We start from the raw sequence: 21,578 nt of genomic DNA, 5'->3' as shown, positions 1-21,578 counted from the left end.
GCCGTCCACAGTGAATTTTTATACGTTTTAATAAAATTGAAAATAACTTCGAAACAAATAACAATAGCTATGGTTTGTCTTTAGAACATTATCTCGAGCTTAAAGCTTTAAATGTTCCACGTTGCAAAATCTTATATTTCTGAAGGACGACGGAAGTGTTTTCCGGCATAAACTGCATTCTCTCCCAGTTCCTCCTCGATTCTGAAGACAAAGGAAGCGGGAACTTAAGTTAGACCGTAGGTCAACATAGGTAAAGACTGGCTTCTCCGGTTATCTTTCTCACCTTAAAATTTGGTTATACTTTGCCAAGCGTTCTGAACGGCAAGGTGCGCCAGTTTTGATCTATGAACGTTAAAAATTGATTTGTACGTGTACGTTCAGCCTCAGCCATCACCACGCATCGTAAAAAAACATATATTTACAATGCTTAATTTCACCTGTCCTGTGCACAGACCAACAACCAAATCCGCAATAAACGTATCTTCAGTTTCTCCACTGCGATGGCTGACCATTACGCCCCAACCATTGCGCTGAGCAAGTTTGCACCTAGAAAAGAAGCCAAACTATTAAGATATCTGTGTGACGTACAGTTCTCTACGAAACTCACTTTCAGTTTCAAGACTGAAATACTTACGCCTCGATGGATTCTGTGACAGAACCAATTTGGTTGACTTTCAAAAGTAAGCAGTTACAAGCTTTGCTTGAGATCGCAGTTTGGATACTGAAGAAGCAAACAAGAATTTAGCGAACGATGATTTGTGTAAAAAATTTGTAGCTAATTTCCGTGAAGATCATGAATTACCGTTTTACATTTGTCACTGTTAGATCATCCCTGTAGGTTATGAAGAAAGATAATGATGATTTATCATAAAGGCCATGCACCAGGATTGATAACAGATAACTGCAGCCAATCTATCATGATGAATTACTAACCCGACTATCTGAATGCTAGTTTGGCCAGTCAAACCAGACCACGCTTGCCAATGATCTTGGTCGAATGGATCTTCAATTGAGACAACTAGAAAACGAAAAAAAATGTTTCGGGTTTTGTGAGCTAGTAGTTTTTAAATAAGATATTCATGAAATGTTTTGCACACAAAGAACGCTGATCTGAGCATTTTTGCTAAGTGATGATGAAATTTAATATACCTGGATATTCAGCTATAAATTCTTGATAAAGCGCACTCAGTTGATCGCCAGTTATCTGAAAATAGAAACAAGTTTTTTCTTTCAAAACTAATCTATATATTATCTATAATCTATGTATCTCTTTGCCCCTACTTTCTGAGAGGCCCAAGTGCTAGTTTTTTGGTAGAGCTGCACCACTACTTACCCACTTGCTAGGATCAGAATCTTTGTTTTTAAAGTCCAGATCATATTTTCCATCCTTGTAAAATTCTAAACAGGATGAACAGAAAAGCTAGAGGGCAAACATTACCAGTCTGAAGTATCACCAACCAACTCTACACCTACATAAATATTCCTGGTATATTGGTTAAATACCTGAAGCAGCCACATCCATTCCAATTTCAACTTTATCAGTGTAGCCAGCTTTAGCAATAGCCTCTTTGAGTAGTTCAAGACCTGTCAAATAATTGGTCAACCATTTAATTAGTTCTTAAGTTAAGTAATTATTTTCTATTAACCTTTTGGCTTCTTGTAGTAGAGCATCTGCAGTAGCATTAGCAATTATTGTTCCATTCATTTGTCCATGCACTAATATTTCAGCTCTTTTTGGCTTCCAAAACAAATTTCTTTTATACCTTCTTTATTGTCTTGGAAGTTGGGTGCAAATCCTCCTTCATCTCCAACAGCTGTGGCTGGATTAAAAGAAATTTTCTGACATTTTTAAATGGTTTCAATGAAACTGATTAATACAGATCTGCATATCATATGCAACCTAAACACAAGCAATTTTCTCTTGTCTATCACTTTTACCATCTAAACCATATTTCTTCTTGATAACATTCTTCAATGTGTGGTAAGTTTCGCATCCAATTCTCATGGCTTCTGTGAAACTGTCAGCACCTATTATGATGAGAAATGATAGGAAGTATAGATAAGAATGAAAAATACAGTTGAACTATAAGTCTGTGATAAAGGGTAGCAATATATTTGGTACCTGTTGGTAGAATCATAAATTCTTGCATTGCAAGTTTATTTCCAGCATGGCTTCCCCCATTGATCACATTAAATGCCTTGAAATATGCAGCAGTGATTAAATACTAGCTTGACAAGGATTGCTTTTAATGGGGGGATATGTATGAACATACCGGAACAGGGAGAACAACCTTCAAATTTCCAGCAAGGTCAGCAATATGACGGTACAGTGGCATGCCCTATAAATAAATCAGTACCAAAATTATACAGTACTTTCAAACAAATTGGTATACATGTATATATAGAATTTCAAATTTAAAACTGAAAGGATTATCACATTACCTTATGTGCAGCACCAGCTTTGCACACTGCCAGAGACACACCTAAAATTGCATTTGCCCCAAGCTTGCCTATATAGGAGAAAAAACATTTACAAAAAATATATAAAAAATCCAAAAACAATTAGAATTAAAAACATTGATGAGATGCTAACCTTTATTTTCAGTGCCATCCAATTCAATCATGAATTTATCAATGGCCTCTTGATTGGTCACATCTAATCCCTACATTGGATTTGGAGTTTTTTTTCTATTATTGGTGATTTCAGATACAATTGTGCTTCACATAAAGATCTCCATTGTAAATTTGCTTGGCATAATTACCTTTGCCAGCAACGCTGGTGCAATTATTGTGTTCACATTGGCAACAGCCTTTTGTACACCTAGTGATTAACAATTTGACATAGCATGTTAGTTAATACAGCTTCAAATTATCTTATTGTTTTTAGAAATTAGAGACACTTACCTTTTCCTAAATATTGAGTTGGATCTTTATCTCTCAGTTCCAAAGCTTCATAAACACCAGTGGATGCACCAGATGGGACAGCAGCTCGAAACTGACCTAAATACATCATGTGATGTACATCATAAATAAAGATCTTACAAGCGACATGATGTGAAAAATTATTCCAGTTGCTACTTAATTTGTTAGTGTAATTACCTTTGCTTGTAGTGAGGTCCACTTCAACAGTGGGATTTCCTCGGCTGTCAAAGATTTGTCTTGCATGGACTCCAGTAATTGTGGCCATCTAACAAAGAACATATGACTTGATTTGCGCAAGAGACAAACCGGAACAATGAAATTTTAAGGGCCAACTAAATACTAGTTTGTGAGAGTTTAGAAAGGTTTATAAAAAATAAATCATTGCACTGATTGCAGACGTGCTGGATGACATGCATCGATCCAGTAGGTAGAGGAACTACGAGCTAATTAATTTTGTAAGATTGTGAAAAGGGTGTTTCTTGTACAAAATACAGCTAATTAGGCTCCTCTCTCTGCAGTCCTCTTTTACAAAATGTACATCGATAGTTCACATCAACAAACATTTAGTCATATGTTTATATTTATAAACACGATGAAGTTACATAATAATCTGCATACAAGATCGAGCAATTATGCTAAATTTACCGAAGAATCGGTTGTTCTTTTTGAATAAACATATCTAACTCAAAGCCATACCTTTTATTTTGCAGTTCTCAATCAATCCTTTGCACAAAACTTTAAAGGTTTTCTGTCGATCGACTTCTTTTGGTATTTTGCACTTTCTTAGTTTCTTGTCACTTGGACTTTTAAAGATCAAGGGAAGGATAGGGTATATTACGTGTATTGAGGGATATTCCTTTTCTCCCTGGATACATATCCATATGTATCCCAATGTACTCCAATGTAAGCTTTTAAAAGTGGCGGGAAAAAATTAATTAACTTTCTTTTAAAGTATTTTATATTTTGAATTTTTTATAAAAAATAAAATAATTTCAAGGAAAAATTCTGAAGAAAATACAAAGATTGGAAAAGTAGTTTTTTATAAACTACAGAAAATAATGGAAAACCCCGAAGTACGCTCAGAGGCAGCTTTACGGGGAAGGGAATCGCTTGGAGAAGGATCGGCAGATCTTGAAAAATTGCTCCAAACTGCTGGTAAATTTGCACAAGTATAACTCTATCTAAAACCATTAACATCAGTTATTATACTCCTGGATATTTCCCTTCTTTCAGAGGCAGAGAACTTGCAAATGGTGAAACTCATCGATACAGAACGGCAAAGATCAACAGGTGCGCTAATACCTCAATCCCTCATACGAGGTTGATAATTTTTACTTTTAGCTATCGTTAAACTTCTTCCGTTTTAAAGAATTTCAGAAAAAGATTGAAGAAACATCTGCAGGTATTGAAGAGTTAGAAGAGTCCACGAAAAACCTAGATATTGAAGCCAAACAACTTCACAGCAAATTTAAGCAAAATAGAGAAATATGTGAAGGGTATGTATGTAGGCTATGCCTATGGCTATGGTGCAAATGCCAGCTGCTGTGAATGTGAAACAAATTGTGCATTATGCTTTGTACCTAGTCTGAAGAAAACGTCAACAGTTTTAGATGAACACGAGGAAGCGTTAAGAAAGAAACTTGAGATGATCAGTTTGGAACGACAAACGCAATTGTAAATGCAATTATAACTTGATGTAAACGCCCTTTTTAAAGTTAGCGATCGCCAATCGATAGTCAACCATGTTCATTTTGGTAGATTGCAGCAACAACAAGATATTGAGAAGTACGAGAAGATATGGGCAAGTTATTTGAATAAATACGAAGAGATTCCAATGGCCAAGGAGTTATCTAGGATTAAGGGAACAGCCATGAAGACTAAAGCATATGGTAAATGGAGAATTGGTTAATGGAAGGAGAACTGTACTTGGCATAGATGATGATATCATTCATGTATTATTTTAGTTTGTGAGATGTCTAAGCAAATTGCAGTCGTCCAATCACAAATCATCGATATGGAGGTGGAAAAAGCACATATGCAAGGTGAAAACATAGCTTCTTGTAAACTACGCTCAATTCATTATTAAATTTTATACCAGTCCAAGAGTAGACCACTTTTCAAATTTCTATTTCAAGCAGAATATCTTCAAGGAAATCCCGATACAGCAACCGAGAGCATTATCAAGATGTATCCTTCACGCACGTTATCGCATAAATAACAAGATTAACATCTGATAACAACTTCAATTGCAAGTTTGCTATTCTTTAACTCTGATCCATAGAGCAGATCTGTTCTTGAATGCGGAAAAAACCGCCACTGACGCAAGAGAGAAAGTACAAAGGTTAAAAGAGTTAAAGGGTAACCTGGAATCGCGGACTCCAAGAGAAATGAAAATAACAGAAAGTGAAAGCAACGTTGCGATGGAAAGCAGTGATGATTTACAAGGTGTGTGCTAGAAGCCTCAAGCGGAACAGAGAGAGGTGTTAGTTATTGTCTTCTTATCTTATTGATATGATTTAGTAATTGGAGAACTAGCAAGAATCAATGAACTCGAACAGAGTGACGTAGAAACCCCTACAAGGAGTACAAACAGATCATGTGTGACCGGACGCCAAGCTGAGAATATCAGGGAAGAGATAATCACCACCAAGCGTGTCTCCACTCATGTTATGCAAGTGTCTCATCAACGAAGCCAAGGAAGAGATTCACAAAATCATCAAACCTTCAATGAACAAGCTCCTAGTGTAGGGGAAACAAGTGATGTTTATCACGTAACCACACCAAGAACACCATCTTCCAATCAACACAGCAATCAGCAAGGTATATTTTATTGCTCGATATGGACTAGTATGAAAGAGTGATAATGCTTTGACCTAACTCTTTATTATCAGGTGAACCTTTAGAGTCTCCAATGGAACAACCACAGCAATCTTCAGAGGAAACCATTATGGTCACAGCCACTGCAGCAAACACGCCGACATCAGATAGTGTGACACCAGTTAACCAATCAGCTTCAAGTGCAGCAGTGAATGTATCAGCCGCACGAAGTCCACTTGATTTCAATAGACATCTGCAGTATATCAGACAGGTGGCAGTTTCTCCTGGCGAGGGATTTACCTACACTGGACGTTCCATGTATGGCAATAATAACCAGGTACAGTATACTGTAGGTTGTTGAGGGACGTCATGGGATCGATGGCAGTTCCTTTAGTATATTCCTCAGGTAACCATGATACCTCCTGTTTAGAATCAGGAAGAGGAAGCAACAAACGAAGAGAGAGAAACAGACGGCATCAGTTACGAAACACCATTGAATGACCAACAACAGGAACATGATATCGCTCTCAACTTCTTTCAACCTTTTGAACAACAACAGAAAGAAACGCAAGATCAAAATCTTTTCCAGGTGAACTGCCAAATGACCATCCAGCAGATTATTTCAAAGTACTCCACTTTCATCTCTACGGAGAAAGTATAATCTTAAAATTAAAATATATTTCAGGAAAGTTCTGAACCGTCTCCGGCCCGCAATAGGAGCATATTCAACACGCAACCGTCACCATCCAATACAGGTAAAAACGCAGAAAACGATCCTGACGATGTGCGAAGTACCTCATCATGTTCTTCAACAACTACAATGAGAGTAATATTTAATCCCTTTAGCAACTTCCAGTCCAGCTGAAAATTTCTCTTTTGGTGCGACGTCACCGAATGTAAAAAGTGGAACAAACTTTCTTTCATCTAATTCTTCAGATTTAGAACAAGGTATCAAATATCACTAAAAAAATAGGAAAGATGAAACGGAGAAGGAATGATAGAATAAAAAAACTAATAGAATGACTATCGTCTCGTTCCATTTCAGATGCTTCCAGTCACCAAGCAACATTTTCCTTTGGTACCACTTCTGATGCTGGTAATGATTTTCTTTCATCAAGAACTCCAAATGTCACGATGTTTGGTCAGAACAACAATCAAGCGAATGACCAGACATTTGAGGGAGGATTTTCTCTTTTCGGATCGTCTTCCTCGCCCAATCAGGAGCAAGAAGACACTGGAGGGTTTAATTTCAGTTTCGGTGGGGGGAAATCTCCATCCAGTTCTAACAACGGTTCATCAGGGTTTTTCCTGTTTTGAAATACTGCTGTAAAATTGTTAAACTTTGAATGCAGATACAAATGTATATGTTAAGTTTTCTGTTGAAAGTACTTAAGTACAATAATAAAATAAAAACACAGGTACAATACATCTATTATTATTTTAGTCCAGGAACAACAACAGCAAAACAGCGGGGACAAATGTCAGCACAACAACAATTCACAAATGTCAGCACAACAATTTTGTCAGATCATTATTACGATTGAATGTTTACAAGAATCTTGATGTAAACAAATAAATACACATGCAAGCGAACATGTTACATAAAATATATAGCTTTTGAATACAAGACTTTATACCGATGAAAGTCAATGATGGTGTGATTTGTTGCACGTAAACCAGTCACGTAGTGGATTTTACATCGAATGCGTACATGTGTATGTAATTTTTACCTAATCTTTACACTTAACACGATTTACTTACGGTACTCGACAGACTTAGTAATTTGTATATTCATTAAATTTCATTAAAATCACCGTTAATTTTCATTCCTGTTTGATCGAGATTTTGTCTCAATCCACTTTTTGATGCGTTCTTCCAACTCCGTGGCTAAAGAAAAAAGCTTAGACTTAACACAGGCAATGAACAATAGGCAGTAACAATATAGAACAATTTGAAAAGAACTTTGATACAATAGAACAATAAACCAACCTGGCACTAACATATCCATAGACAAAGATTTTCTGTTAAATGGATCGGTTGATGAATTCAGAAGATGACGTGTGATCACAGCTCGATCCATTACGGTACCGCTGGTCGGTAGAAGCACAGGCTCGGTCATCAGCGTATCCATAAGAGGATCTATATGGATTATTATTTATATATTCAAAACATGAGTATACATCAGGGGGGAGGAGCATATATCAGGGGGGAAGGAAGGTTTCACTGACCTTTAAATTCATCAGGTGCGTCTTCGTAATCCTCCTCCTTTTGAGCGTTGTCACATCTTTTCTTCTCCACGTTATCTGACATTTCTTGAAAGCTTGTTAACTCAATCTGAACAATCAAGGAGAATGTTCATATGTAACGACGTTTCTAATCAACAAAACCACTTTAAAGATCAGCGATTCTGCCTTTATCTAAAAATATACCTGAGTCTTTAAATTCGCTTTTCTCAAATATTTGCAAGCATCGACGAACAACTCTTTCTTGTACGATCTCTAAAACAATATAAAAGCACATATTTTAAACAAAACACAACCGTAAACTATTGCCGGTATTACTTAGTTCCGGATCGAAATTTTCCCATTGGACCCGTTCAGTATCCTATTCTCCCCTGTCCATCATAAAGAAACTATGGCAAGCAACCTGAACTGGATGCCTCCATCAATGCTTGAGAGATACGTCTACAACTTCCAAATAATCTTCCTACAGATCCTACAGGTACAACCACAACGAGATCATTACCTCGTCGGCTGCCAAAGCTTCTATAAATTTAGATGAATCCAAGTGAAGATAAATGTCTGTTATACGATTCAGCAACTTCTTTGGATCAAAGTTATACTTCTCCGGATTCTCAACCTGCGAGAAAAAGATCTATCACATCGACGAATCCATGGAAGCCGACGAGAATAAGATGCGTAATGAAGTTGTAGCTGTCTACCTTTAAATTTCGACATTTGGGGCCACACAGCTGAGCCAGGTTGTAGTTCAACATGGCTGCCAATCTATCACGCAGTTCCTGCACAAGATTAAAAGAAAAGGTTAGAAAGCCTGTAGAAGTAAAATTCAAATGATAGACCGTTAAAAAACTCCTTACCGCTCTCAAGAAAGGTTCGCTTGCTTCCTTCGTTAAATAATGCATCATTTCCACCGTCTCGTTGGCGAATGTCAGATAAGATTTACATTGTCTTTCGTTGCTCGCTAGTTGACGTTGATTTGTAGTGCGAGCGTCCTATTTTACAGCCAACAAAATACGTGAATACACACAATATTCGACAAGCAATGTACCGCACCATAGATAGCCCATGGACACACACTAATGGGCGACTTTAAACTAGAACTTACCCTGGTCAATGCCTCCCATTTCGGTCTATTTTTCATCAACTGTTGTATTTCATTGATTGATTTAAGGCAGTTCAGGGACTCGTCCAGCAAGAATGTTGTATCATTTATTAACATGTTCACGAAGCGAACGAACTCATCTGATCTGCTGTGAGCGAGTATCGCACACTTATGATGCAAATCTTTCCACAATTCTTTCACGATCACCGAGATATGATGACGAATACTGAACTTGTCGTAAAACTCGTTAGACGATCCCGTAGATTCAACCTCTGGAAAAATGAAAAATAGTGTAACTTCAAAAGGTTTTCAATTATTGAAATACGAGCTAAAGTTCTTATCTTGCAGAAGGCAGGATTGATTTAATTCCATGTCCTACTTACCAGTGTAAAATCTCATCAGAGCAGGAGATAGTTTATCCTGGCATATCGCATCGTATTTCAACATTTCCACCCAAGCGCAAGGTTTTGGTTGGTTGACCAAGATCCCAATAAATATCACCTAAAAACCCCACCAGACGAATATTCATTTGGGATACATTACGGAAAAATTCCGTGGAATAGTTTTGATAGTAAAAAGAATTTTTCCAATCACATTTACTCGGGAAACAAACCTCAATAAGTTTCGAGGTGAGATATGGATTTGACAAATATGAAGGAGTGCAAATCACCAAAATCATGAGCATTACAATACTTTTCATTGATGCGTCACCCATATTTTCCGCTCCATGCCTGAAATATTAATCAACACCTGTTTTAAACGACTGCTCCTCATGAGATGACTTTACTTCAGTCAGCACATATAAAACATAACGATACTTACACATTTATAAAGGTGAGAAAATCTGCAATATCTTCTATATAATACTCTGGCAGAGCCGCAAATAATCGAGGAACTTCTGGATCTAAGGGCAACTCGACTGGACTGTATAAATGGGAGTAAGGAATAGGTGAAAATGATAGCAATATAGATAATGCTAGTTTTACAAAACAAATTACGTCGCTGTAACTATAGCATTGGTTGTGGTAACGCGTGGCTAGTAGTTGGTGATTTTGAAGGGTGTAAAAATTTATAAAGATATGAATACCTTTCTTTAAAATTTTTCATCAGCAAGACAATCCAATCAGCTGTCACACTATAGTATTTCAGACAGTTGTGCCGAAAATCTGGATCCAGGAGGACGACATCTGAGCACACTTTTGAATTTATCAGTTTCTATAGAAAAAATGCACAACAGAGGTTTACCCCAGAGACTGGCAAGTCATGAAAACAATCGAGAGGGATGGAACTAGAATTAACCCAACGATTTATTAGTGACGTTATAATTTCATTACGACGTCAACAATTTCATTATAGCTTCATTGGCATGTACGAGTGACATTGCAAAAATGGAGCGAGCTAAACTGTTGATAATTGTTTTCTTAGGAGTGCTGACATTCCTGTTTGAATGTCCAACCGGCAGTGTTGCTGCCAGAATCTGCCCATTGCGGGCTGAACCCGTTTATCCTGCACAGGAAAACGGCATTTTGCGGTGCGCGTGTGTGCGCCCGTTCTTTGGGAAGAATTGTCGCTACAAACGTAAGATGAATACAGCAATTTCTTGTGTTCTTTCAGACTTCTTTTATAATAACATCATTATTTCTTTTAGAGCAAAATGGAACCATTGCGCTGAACGCGACAAGACTGACCAAGGAGTCGGTGTTGATGAAATGGAAAGAGAATGCCGAGCCGAATGAAGGGCGAAGATACTTGATATCTGTTCGCAAAGTTGAGTTCAAACTCTCAACTGTCAAACTTCATAAATGGCAGAAGGCATCCATCGAGTACATGGAACCTAACAACACCCTGTTCAAGTCTCAACAAGAGACAGAATCAAGCGACGACCTGAGTGCGAAGGAAATGTATACTGACTATACTGCTGTTCTTCGACTGCCAGGGACGTCCTCATACGAGGTCAAGATCACTACTCTTTCGGACGCTGGAACCGCTGGAAACCATGTTGGGTCAACATCTGCAATCTTTGATGCCTCGGACGCTTTTGTGAATGGTGAGTGGGAATGATTTGGAAGCAAAACTAAAGATTTGGATTTACTGTTCCTCAAAACTTTTGAAAAATTATTTTTTTCAGGAACAATGCTGGGCATTTCAGAGAAAATGGACCAATTTAAGAACTATCTTTTTGAAAGCTTTGAAGACGGCTGCGCTCTTAAAGGAATGGTAATCGGTGTTGTTGTTGGAACTCTTGCAACACTGATTATCATAACCATGGTATATGTCCTCAGCAGGTATTAACAGCAAGCACTTTGAAGTAACAGCAAAGAAAACAAACCCCAGCCAATGGCAACGTGTAGTTTAACAAAATATTATGATTTATGTTGCAGATATTGCCGTAAGTGCGTAAGATATTGCTGCAAGAAATGCGGTAACAATTCTGGTGTAAAACTGAATAGAAGTGGGCAGACATCAAGCACTAAAACACCTGAACCTTATGTCATTATTGATATATACGGCTTTGACGTAAGTTTGGCATTATTTCCTGCAACAGGGGAATAAGTCAACGGTTTAAAAGCTAATTCAAATATTTTCAACAGCCTGTTCCAGTAGATACAACTGAAGTAACTCAACGAGCAAAGAGCAAAGAGTGCGTGATTGTTGAAGTCGACAACGCAGCTTACAGCCCAGCCGATAATGATGTGGTTAAAGAGGATGCACCTGAAGCAGAGGGAGAATCACATGATGATGGAGAGACCGCACAACGTGAACAACATGAAGTTACTGTTGAGCCAGAAACCATCAATAGCGAGGACGAACCTCGCAGCATTTGAGGATTGAAGACAGATCCTGAGGGGGGTGGGAACATAACTGCAGTATTAACGGACACAGATTACAGTAACATATATGTTAAATGGTATAAATTTCTTCTTGTACAGTATTGATTGCAATGATATATGATATTTGATTAAAATTTTTAAAACTTTATACATGGTATTGTTGTTCGAGTTTGATCCGTTTACACCACTGTGATTTTAACTCTAATCTATATCTTAATCTCAATCTAATCCTAAACCCAATGCTTTTATGCTAAAAATGCACAACAGAGGTTTGCCCCAGAGACTGGCAAGTCATGAAAACCATCTAGAGGGATGGGACTAGAAACAAGCCAACGATTTATTAGTGACGTTATAATTTCATTACGACGTCAACAATTTCATTATAGCTTCATTGGCATGTACGAGTGACATTGCAAAAATAGAGCGAGATAAACTGTTGATAATTGTTTTCTTAGGAGTGCTGACATTCCTGTTTGAATGTCCAACCGGCAGTGTTGCTGCCAGAATCTGCCCATTGCGGGCTGAACCCGTTTATCCTGCACAGGAAAACGGCATTTTGCGGTGCGCGTGTGTGCGCCCGTTCTTTGGGAAGAATTGTCGCTACAAACGTAAGATGAATACAGCAATTTCTTGTGTTCTCTCAGACTTCTTTTATAATAACATCATTATTTCTTTTAGAGCAAAATGGAACCATTGCGCTGAACGCGACAAGACTGACCAAGGAGTCGGTGTTGATGAAATGGAAAGAGAATGCCGAGCCGAATGAAGGGCGAAGATACTTGATATCTGTTCGCAAAGTTCAGTTCAAACTCTCAACTGTCAAACTTCATAAATGGCAGAAGGCATCCATCGAGTACATGGAACCTAACAACACCCTGTTCAAGTCTCAACAAGAGACAGAATCAAGCCACGACCTGAGTGCGAAGGAAATGTATACTGACTATACTGCTGTTCTTCGACTGCCAGGAACGTCCTCATACGAGGTCAAGATCACTACTCTTTCGGACGCTGGAACCGCTGGAAACCATGTTGGGTCAACATCTGCAATCTTTGATGCCTCGGACGCTTTTGTGAATGGTGAGTGGGAATGATTTGGAAGCAAAACTAAAGATTTGGATTTACTGTTCCTCAAAACTTTTGAAAAATTATTTTTTTCAGGAACAATGCTGGGCATTTCAGAGAAAATGGACCAATTTAAGAACTATCTTTTTGAAAGCTTTGAAGACGGCTGCGCTCTTAAAGGAATGGTAATCGGTGTTGTTGTTGGAACTCTTGCAACACTGATTATCATAACCATGGTATACGTCCTCAGCAGGTATTAACAGCAAGCATCTTGAAGTGACAGGAAAGAAAACAAACCCCAGCCAATGGCAACGTGTAGTTTAACAAAATATTATGATTTATGTTGCAGATATTGCCGTAAGTGCGTAAGATATTGCTGCAAGAAACGCGGTAACAATTCTGGTGTAAAACTGAATAGAAGTGGGCAGACATCAAGCACTAAAACACCTGAACCTTATGTCATTATTGATATATACGGCTTTGACGTAAGTTTGGCCTTATTTCCTGCAACAGGGGAATAAGTCAACGGTTTAAAAGCTAATTCAAATATTTTCAACAGCCTGTTCCAGTAGATACAACTGAAGTAACTCAACGAGCAAAGAGCAAAGAGTGCGTGATTGTTGAAGTCGACAACGCAGCTTACAGCCCAGCCGATAATGATGTGGTTAAAGAGGATGCACCTGAAGCAGAGGGAGAATCACATGATGATGGAGAGACCGCACAACGTGAACAACATGAAGTTACTGTTGAGCCAGAAACCATCAATAGCGAGGACGAACCTCGCAGCATTTGAGGATTGAAGACAGATCCTGAGGGGGGTGGGAACATAACTGCAGTATTAACGGACACAGATTACAGTAACATATATGTTAAATGGTATAAATTTCTTCTTGTACAGTATTGATTGCAATGATATATGATATTTGATTAAAATTTTTAAAACTTTATACATGGTATCGTTGTTCGAGTTTGATCCGTTTACACCACCGTGATTTTAACTCTAATCTATATCTTAATCTCAATTTAATCCTAGACCCAATGCTTTTATGCTAAACCTTACCTTTATCTTCTCCTTCCATTTCTTTAACAATAATTTATTCCTTGCCGCCATTGGCGAGTCCTTCCACTCTCCTTCACGTGACTCAAGTTCCTCAACCATCGTAGTCATATCTCTTAGTGTCCTCCATGTTCGTGAGTATTGTTGCAAGCAGGGCATGATGGACAGGTGATGACAATGAAAACACATGAAGTAACATTCTGTCGGAAATTTTACCGCCTTCCACTCCATGCTTGAATCTAAAAACGAATCAATGGAACTGGATGTTATATACAGGTTTAACAGGCAGGGTGCGATCTAGTGGCGGAGAGAACAAATGTAAGGGAAGAAGGTGGAGAGTTACACAATAATTAAAGCCGGTGATCTCGGAATGTAGATGATTTCTTGAAAGAGAAAGTCTTACCCAAATCTTCTTTCCATTTCTTTATTTCGTCTGAAGTTCCGTTCATTCTCGTGTCTTGCGAGATATCAATACGGCTATTCGGATGATGTAAGTAGTAATGATTGATCTGAAAATTCAAATTCCGTATTAAAGATGTTGTCCTGACGAGGTTTCCATTACAAAATAAATCAAGTTCAGTATTCACATCGCAACCAACCTTATCTAAAGTGACCTTATGGCACAGGGTTTGCAAAACGGACAAAAAATTTGTCATAAATCCATTTGAAGAATGTTTCGTATCATCACTCTATACCAGAGAGTACAAGATGAAGCTATTACTATTTTTCAATTTCTTAAATTTCCATTTTTTTAGATTTGTACCTGAATATGGGATCTTTTATGATTTCGCGATAAAACTTCAGCAATATACGCTAGGGTTTTTTCTCGGCTTCCAATTGACACCAAAAGACTGTGAATAATTTTGAAAAGCTCGTTCTGAAATAAACATTGGTTATCAAGGTTATTACATGCATCTGCATGCTCGGAGGAAGCAATTCGGTTCCCGCTACCCTGTGAAACCATTCAGAACCCACTCACCCACCAGAACCATTGGCCATTGCATTTGAGATTGTTTTCAAAATGTCTTCCCGTTATCATAAGTTAGTTTTATCAGTGAAAATTTGAGCCAGATACCGAACTATAAACATTTGTTTACGAATTAAATACAAATGTCCGGCTTCTTACTTACCCTCACATTATGTAATAATTGTCTGAGTCGATTTGTGCTGAGAATTACGGCATCTTTTTTCATATTTGTATTTGAAAAATATTTCTCAGCAACAGCCTCCTGTAACAACAACAATTGATAGAGATATTGAAAGTGCACTTTTTTACCAAAAAAACCGGCGGAACAATTTAGTTTAAGAATCTCTTTCCGGACGCAGAGATGACGTACCGAATCTTCAAAGAATACGGAAAGACTGAAGAATGGTCCAAGGAGAGAGATTCTCTCTAGTTCCTTTCCACTCGCTTCGGACAAAGGTTCGGGCAACCATGAAGGTAGTTTAACCATCTTAAAGAGAGGAAGGACTTAGGGTTATTCCTTTTCCCTAATAATGATCGACGGAAGATAAGATCATAAAATTTCATCTACATGATATTGCGTTGAAGAATATTGCATTCACCTACCAAGTTACAAATTGGTCTATTCGAGGGGGATCCGAGACGCACGTCGCACAATTCCGACATCGCCTCCAAAGGATATTTGTACTCATTATCAGCCAACGTGCAATTCTTAGCCCGTTCTGCAAGACCCAATAGCACTGGTGCAAACACTCTTTCCATAGCGCTGATGTCATCTGCTAACAGCTGAACTAGACCAGCCATGAATCCTGCTGGCCGCTCGCTTTTATCTTCAAGTAGATACTGCAGCAGTGGACTTGGTTTGAGAACTGATCTAAATATATACACGAATCAAAGAAGGCTTTAGACAATAGTAATTAATAAGATTTTATAAGTTTGTTCCAGTTACAATGTCAATATATACAGGATAATTAAGGCTTTAAACACCTCTCAGAGAAGGTTCCTTGAAGTACCAATGATGAAAATCTCAATGCTTGCATCCTTGCTTGTTTCAACATGTTAGTCCAAACCTCGCTATCGCAGCGCTATGATAAATGTTAATGAAGAATTAATACGATATCCAACTACAACTTAAACTCTTAATTTCTTTATCAAATTGATGAGTTTCATACTTTTTGATGTTCCTTATCAACTTTATCTACTCGACCGTAGGATTTCATAAAATACACAAAAAGTGTATCAGCAAAGTCCACATTTTTATCTGCATTCTCTTTATCATTTTTGGGGAAAACTTTCTCCTTTTCCTGCGATTTTTCAATGGCAATTTTCTCCATCAAGACATTGCTGATGAATGCTTCCAAATCAAGAAATGCTATAATTTTGAAATTATATATATTATCACATTTTTTATGAACAAGTCACGCACATTCATTTCAAAATAATTACTATAATTGATGTGCAAGATGTGCTACGATGTTGCCAACATAAAATACCTTCAGAGGAACTTCTGCATAGCTCCTCAGAAATCTCTGGGAGGTATTGGGCAGTTGAGGATGGTGTTTTCTTTTCCTAAATCGTGATCATTTATATGTTTTAGACAAATTGATACTGTGAGAAATAATATAGCATTTAAATCAGAGAGGTATATATATTGTGACACTAGTTGTAAATAAGTATACTCACATCAAAGCATACATGAAATATATCTGCAATCGCACTTTTCAGTTGTTCATTTGTGATACCCAACTAGAAGGAGTTAAGTGCAGTCATAAATCAGATGAAAAGTACTAAAGTGCATGATGTATTTATACTAATCGGTGAATTAACCAACCTGGAAGCATGCAATTTCTGATGAACATTACCTTTTCTGATCTTTCAGTATTTTCTCTGGATTTTTTTACTGCTTGGAGAAGCTCTGGTGAGGCTGCAGGGGCATTTGGAGATAATCTTTTACCACACTTATCCCCAATCATTCCCTCATCCATTCTTTCATCCTCATCAACCTCCATTGATTGTGAGTCAAAGCCACTGTCAAGTGATCCCAGAGAACTTTCTGCTTTGTCATGAATCAAAGGGATATTTCCTAGTGTCAATAATCATGAGAGTTATTGGTTTAGATTTACCAGAGTTAGCAGGTAACATGAATAATATTCAGGTGAAGAATGCATGTTCTCTTATTTCAATTAATCTGACATATTTAGCATATATTATGGCCAAGTTGAAAACATAAGTTTGAAAAAAGGCACAGAAATGATGTGATACCTGGTGGCGACACAGCCATAAGAAATCCAGTGTTTGGACTTGTTGCATACGATGACATTGCGACAGGCGAAGACACTGGGCTAGATGTTGATGGGTTCTGATTGGCTGTCTGGGGACTCATCGATAGCCTAGCAAGCCTACGCTGCCGAATCTTCGAAAGAGATTTAATATTAAAATACTGTGCAACAGGTGTATTTTCTAATCAATATTTTATATTATATATTTTGCCTGGGGCACATCAGAAACTATGCTACTATACTTTTATAGTGAACATGTGATACAGAAAGAAAGCTCATTTAAAAAGCAAGCCCCATTTATGTAAAAGAAAAGCTTTAAAGTTGATTTCAATATAGATAAATATTGGCAATGTACTAAATTATATTCAAAGTATCAAATTGTATGTAAATAACGATAACAGTCGAATTTTGACGTAATAAAATTTATATTAAACAAACATGTGAGATTTATTTAAAACAACTTCTGATCATGATTTAGTTCTTATGATAAATAGTTTCACACTAATATATATATATATTTCGTTTAAAGATGAAAAAATCTGAAGTCTTAGCACAGGTGAATGACTATAAGTGAGTGACTCATCATGATGCATGACCAGGATTATTTACACCAGCCATTTGCTTTTAAAAAAAGTAATATTTACACAGTAAAATGATAACTTTTCCACTTACTTCTTCAGCGGGTAACTGGCTCATTTCCTCTATTAATGGACTTGAGTGGTCCCGGACTAAATGATCGCTTGGATGTTAAGAAATTTTACAATATTTGTCAAAATATAAACAATGTTTTTAAATGTCTCAAAATGCCTTTTAAATTTTGACGAGCCCGTGTGATTTGAGGTCAGTGATTGGCGTTTAACGATCTAAAGACGATGACGTCACACTTGACGTCACCATATGTAATTAACGAATCGTCGTCATAGTAGTGGTAGTTAGTTCAAGCAGGGCGCATATGCGCCCTGGTTCAAGATATGCATCATAGAAACCATCATAGAAAAATTGATCTTTCCCTTTCAGTCTATTCTTGAAGGTTATTTTTTAAATGAGCACTTGGGCTATATTTATTTTAGGAATCCACATTCATCTCCCCCCCCCACTCCCCATCGAAAACCGGTGGTCTTCACTGTCTCAAGTATATAGGTCAGGGGTCTCACACTGTCCACCACAATGCGCAAAGATCGCGCGGAAAAAACCCGAGTGGGAAAACAAGAAGAACGAAAATTGGAAGCTATTGTCTGATACGAAAAACCTTTCAAAGTGAAGCAGATATCGCAATATGCAAAATTTTAAAATCGAACTAAAAACAAAGGACAATATATATCGGCAAATATTTAATATATTTATTTGAAAGACAATGAATAACAGTCTAGAAGAATAAAAATACGGACATGCAATACACACATACGGAATGCGTTAACTAAGCGTGCTTTCGAGTTAAAACTTTCGTACCATAACAATTCATCCACGTCTATTTCAGGAGGAATGAATGTACGAGAAAAGAACATTAAAAATGTTCGTTTCGTGCGAGGCGTAAACCATAAGAAATTTTACAGTGTGGTCTTTATGTAACCTATGACAGAATTAAATAGTCTTTTCTTAAATTCCCGCGTCATCGTGGTTCTGAGGGGACGCGGAACGTCGTGGGGATCCTGTGGGGGAGCCCCGGTTGGGTGAGGGTGATCTGGATTGACGGCGAGGGGATTGGGACCGAGATCGTCTTGGTGAGCGTGATTGGCTGCGACGGGGGGAACGGGATAGCCTGAAAGAGAAGAGCGAATGTGAGAAGTTTAATATTTCAAATCTAGTCATTATGAAACGAAGGCTGGGGACATATTGAATATTACATGACGTAGCAAGGGATGTTGTAGTTTACCTCCTTGGTGAACGAGATCGGGAGCGCCTGCGACCTCCACCGCTGACACCGCGACCCTAAAACAAGGCGATTATTAGTACACACGTGATAAAAATCAAGCATAAACTTTGGATTACAGAAATCTTCAATATTCAGTACCTCAGATAATCGTAGGCGTCTTCCCATAAGTTCAGTTCCGTCGAGTTTTTTTATCGCTTTCTTCATATCTTCCTCGCAGGCGAAATCTACAACCCTGCCAAAATAAACATAACTATTTATTTCTTTTTCAAACAACTTTCTTTTCATTTGATTTTCATCTACATGACACACACGAGGAAAAGTAACTCAGACAAACTGATGACCAGCATCAGGTTGAAAGGGTAAAGCACAGTGGGGTAAAGACCTGACTCAAAGACAACCTACCCTTGTCCAGCACGATCTTTGTGGCATTGAGTAAATGTCACTTCACCAGCTTGCCTCATATAATCTTTCAAGTCCTGTAGGGAACAAACGTTCTGTTGTAGGCTAGACCTTTTACTATTGCTATGAAAATGGGCCTGTTTCAAGCAAATGTTTAGCTGAACATATGGGAACCAGCATTGGGGTGGCAAACTAGCTTTGGTAACGATTGAATTGCTGTTGAACAATCAGAGATAAATCACCTTACCTTTCTACAAAAAGAAAACATTTAGTGCCCAATTACATGAACTAACAGTTTGTTGGAAAACCAGTAGTTGGTTAAGGTGAGGGCCATAGCCATTTTCCAGATTTTATTAGGCCAATGATTGAAAACCAAGAAAGTTTTGTACAAAGACCATGCCATATTTTACCAGAACTTAACCAAATTTGAGCCCAAGGCCATGAGGATGGTATCTGCCAATTTTTTTTGTCTCAGCAGATTTCAACCAATTCAACAAAACCAACCAGAGATAGAGTCTAAGTAACTGAACTAATTTGGGCCAATTTAGAGAGAATTCCCGGAGCATGGCCAGGATATGAGTAGAACCATACCAATAATGCACCATTGAAAACCAGCCAAATATATTTTATACATTGCCCACACAAGCCATCTCTAATAGCCAAATAAGCCACCTCTAGCTTATGCACTTTAAGCCAGGAGACCATAAACATGCGATAGTACCTGTTTAGTATAAAAAGTAAACTACCTGAATTATTTTATAATGTATATGGCTGTTTTGAGAGACACACCTATTACCCTGATCATTTTTTAACCCGATATAATTTCATACAAACTATAATTAGACTATTAGGTTTCAATACTATGGTAGCTTTAGTAGACTCACCTGCCAGCCAGCTCTGGTTGACAAGTTGTCAACAATCACCCTCCATTCAGTGTTATATGGTGCACCATACCTGCTTAAAAAAACACAGAATACGGTATAAGATATGTAACAAAACAAAAAATTAAGAAACAAAGGAAATTCATTTGCGAAAAAAGATAATCTAAACCCTAACCTGTCACGGAAACTATTGCCACCATCTCTCCTGCCATAGTCCCTTCTATCACCACCATAGCTGCTGCCACCACCACCTCGATATCCTCGAGATCTGTCTGGTTTTGCGTGCTCAACTGTCACTCTGAAAGGTGAGAACAAATAGTCAGATCACAAGGTTGGAAGCTACTGCAATGTAACATACGTAACTATAAAAGCAATTGGTTTTGTCATCATCACCTTTCACCCAACAAGTCCTTGTTATTAAGATCATGAACAGCATCATCAGCATCTCTGTAATCTTCAAATGCCTGTGTATAGTTGAAAAAATGACCCCAATTTACCATTAATGGTACCATTATTACATACATCCATTACATACATAAGTAATACCTTTAAAATATGGTTGATTTTAAGTGAAACATGTTGGTACATGCAACTTCCCATCAACAGTTATTCGTCTAGCCTATTCCCAAGCGTCCTCCCGACCCCTCCCCCCCTCCACACACAGACACACCAGCTGTATATTAATTATTAAATTTACAAGATAAAATTTTTCACACAAAAAGTCAATTTTACACGCTAAATAGTGCAATCAAAGAAAAACTATTCCTCCTAAAGGCTAGTTTAGGTTGTATACATAATATTTCAGTCAAAAAATCAACGATCGATGACAAGAATAACGAAAGAATGAATCGTTAAATAAATGAAATAAAAATATGCAACTCACAACAAACGCGAAGCCGGTCTTCACATTGATATCACGAATTCTTCCGTAGCCTTTAAAGAAGCGCTCGATGTCGCTTTCACGAATTCGGTAAGGCAGACGACCAAGGAATACTCTAGCATCGTTATCGCGGCTCATTTTGAACAAAATTTTCAAATAAAAAGTTTTAAAATAGTCTTCTTGCACACAACTAGATCTGGCTTTGCTTTTATTTGGCCACGAAATAATTATGCTAATTTTATCACGTGCTTTAATCCATATGACGCATTGA

General features: G+C 37.7%; 4 protein-coding genes across 5 annotated transcripts; 1 reads left to right on the top strand and 3 right to left on the bottom strand.

Moving 5' to 3' along the window:
- Positions 1 to 18: 18 nt before the first annotated feature.
- On the bottom strand, positions 19 to 3,728 carry LOC114518279 (enolase-like). The gene is made up of 19 exons (XM_028538242.1): positions 3,619 to 3,728; positions 3,100 to 3,187; positions 2,905 to 3,000; positions 2,763 to 2,821; positions 2,594 to 2,663; positions 2,443 to 2,510; positions 2,274 to 2,339; positions 2,123 to 2,198; positions 1,939 to 2,028; positions 1,764 to 1,820; positions 1,504 to 1,584; positions 1,334 to 1,398; positions 1,150 to 1,204; positions 934 to 1,018; positions 803 to 832; positions 635 to 721; positions 438 to 546; positions 284 to 342; positions 19 to 201 (listed from the first exon to the last, which is right to left on the bottom strand). Exons 2-19 carry the CDS (start codon positions 3,185 to 3,187, stop codon positions 132 to 134), a joined length of 1,311 nt encoding a protein of 436 aa, XP_028394043.1. The 5' UTR covers positions 3,619 to 3,728; the 3' UTR covers positions 19 to 131.
- A 3,456-nt stretch (positions 3,729 to 7,184) lies between these two features.
- LOC114518277 (ubiquitin conjugation factor E4 B-like) lies at positions 7,185 to 18,070 on the bottom strand. The gene is made up of 26 exons (XM_028538239.1): positions 17,947 to 18,070; positions 17,258 to 17,408; positions 16,858 to 17,078; positions 16,679 to 16,741; positions 16,489 to 16,564; positions 16,168 to 16,367; positions 15,983 to 16,080; positions 15,602 to 15,869; positions 15,369 to 15,485; positions 15,162 to 15,260; positions 14,795 to 14,908; positions 14,631 to 14,720; positions 14,435 to 14,540; positions 14,035 to 14,270; positions 10,169 to 10,296; positions 9,904 to 10,005; positions 9,695 to 9,812; positions 9,465 to 9,582; positions 9,085 to 9,353; positions 8,837 to 8,971; positions 8,681 to 8,758; positions 8,485 to 8,598; positions 8,169 to 8,237; positions 7,968 to 8,073; positions 7,729 to 7,878; positions 7,185 to 7,626 (listed from the first exon to the last, which is right to left on the bottom strand). Exons 1-26 carry the CDS (start codon positions 17,968 to 17,970, stop codon positions 7,556 to 7,558), a joined length of 3,321 nt encoding a protein of 1,106 aa, XP_028394040.1. The 5' UTR covers positions 17,971 to 18,070; the 3' UTR covers positions 7,185 to 7,555.
- On the top strand, positions 10,401 to 11,374 carry LOC114518281. The gene is made up of 3 exons (XM_028538244.1): positions 10,401 to 10,659; positions 10,730 to 11,128; positions 11,210 to 11,374. The coding sequence occupies exons 1-3, from the start codon at positions 10,470 to 10,472 to the stop codon at positions 11,371 to 11,373; spliced, it is 753 nt and encodes a 250-aa protein (XP_028394045.1). The 5' UTR covers positions 10,401 to 10,469; the 3' UTR covers position 11,374.
- Positions 18,071 to 18,567: 497 nt separating the features above from the next.
- On the bottom strand, positions 18,568 to 21,522 carry LOC114518399 (serine-arginine protein 55-like). 2 transcript variants are annotated; one of them, XM_028538387.1, is made up of 8 exons: positions 21,311 to 21,522; positions 20,821 to 20,891; positions 20,603 to 20,725; positions 20,431 to 20,500; positions 19,550 to 19,623; positions 19,286 to 19,379; positions 19,148 to 19,203; positions 18,568 to 19,033 (listed from the first exon to the last, which is right to left on the bottom strand). In XM_028538387.1, exons 1-8 carry the CDS (start codon positions 21,443 to 21,445, stop codon positions 18,871 to 18,873), a joined length of 786 nt encoding a protein of 261 aa, XP_028394188.1. In that variant the 5' UTR covers positions 21,446 to 21,522; the 3' UTR covers positions 18,568 to 18,870. The 2 variants fall into 2 exon arrangements, with proteins under 2 accessions (XP_028394188.1, XP_028394187.1); XM_028538386.1 differs by having other exon boundaries at positions 18,569 to 19,033; positions 20,431 to 20,503.
- Between the last annotated feature and the right edge of the window lie 56 nt (positions 21,523 to 21,578).

The sequence above is a fragment of the Dendronephthya gigantea genome, unplaced genomic scaffold (assembly GCF_004324835.1).
Source record: "Dendronephthya gigantea isolate DGI-Jeju-01 unplaced genomic scaffold, DenGig_1.0 000010F, whole genome shotgun sequence".
Taxonomy (NCBI): Eukaryota; Metazoa; Cnidaria; class Anthozoa; order Malacalcyonacea; family Nephtheidae; genus Dendronephthya; species Dendronephthya gigantea.
Note: the sequence above shows the minus strand (reverse complement) of the source record. Positions and strands in the feature narration are given on the sequence as shown.

What these genes read in the sequence shown, in the direction of transcription:
- LOC114518279 (XM_028538242.1), bottom strand. Translation starts at nt 3,187, where the DNA reads ATGGCCACAATTACTGGAGTCCATGCAAGACAAATCTTTGACAGCCGA. An exon ending in AGGTTGTTCTCCCTGTTCCG is followed by an intron (nt 2,199 to 2,273) that starts GTATGTTCATAC and finishes GCATATTTCAAG; the next exon opens with GCATTTAATGTGATCAATGG. An exon ending in GTCACAGAATCCATCGAGGC is followed by an intron (nt 547 to 634) that starts GTAAGTATTTCA and finishes CTTCTTTTCTAG; the next exon opens with GTGCAAACTTGCTCAGCGCA.
- LOC114518281 (XM_028538244.1), top strand. Translation starts at nt 10,470, where the DNA reads ATGGAGCGAGCTAAACTGTTGATAATTGTTTTCTTAGGAGTGCTGACA. An exon ending in GAAGAATTGTCGCTACAAAC is followed by an intron (nt 10,660 to 10,729) that starts GTAAGATGAATA and finishes TATTTCTTTTAG; the next exon opens with AGCAAAATGGAACCATTGCG. An exon ending in CTCGGACGCTTTTGTGAATG is followed by an intron (nt 11,129 to 11,209) that starts GTGAGTGGGAAT and finishes TATTTTTTTCAG; the next exon opens with GAACAATGCTGGGCATTTCA.
- LOC114518277 (XM_028538239.1), bottom strand. Translation starts at nt 17,970, where the DNA reads ATGAGCCAGTTACCCGCTGAAGAA. An exon ending in GCCAGTTACCCGCTGAAGAA is followed by an intron (nt 17,409 to 17,946) that starts GTAAGTGGAAAA and finishes TCTCTTTCGAAG; the next exon opens with ATTCGGCAGCGTAGGCTTGC. An exon ending in ATAGACCAATTTGTAACTTG is followed by an intron (nt 15,486 to 15,601) that starts GTAGGTGAATGC and finishes CCTCTCTTTAAG; the next exon opens with ATGGTTAAACTACCTTCATG.
- LOC114518399 (XM_028538386.1), bottom strand. Translation starts at nt 21,445, where the DNA reads ATGAGCCGCGATAACGATGCTAGAGTATTCCTTGGTCGTCTGCCTTAC. An exon ending in CAACCAGAGCTGGCTGGCAG is followed by an intron (nt 19,624 to 20,430) that starts GTGAGTCTACTA and finishes TGTTCCCTACAG; the next exon opens with GACTTGAAAGATTATATGAG. An exon ending in CGATCTCGTTCACCAAGGAG is followed by an intron (nt 19,034 to 19,147) that starts GTAAACTACAAC and finishes CTTCTCTTTCAG; the next exon opens with GCTATCCCGTTCCCCCCGTC.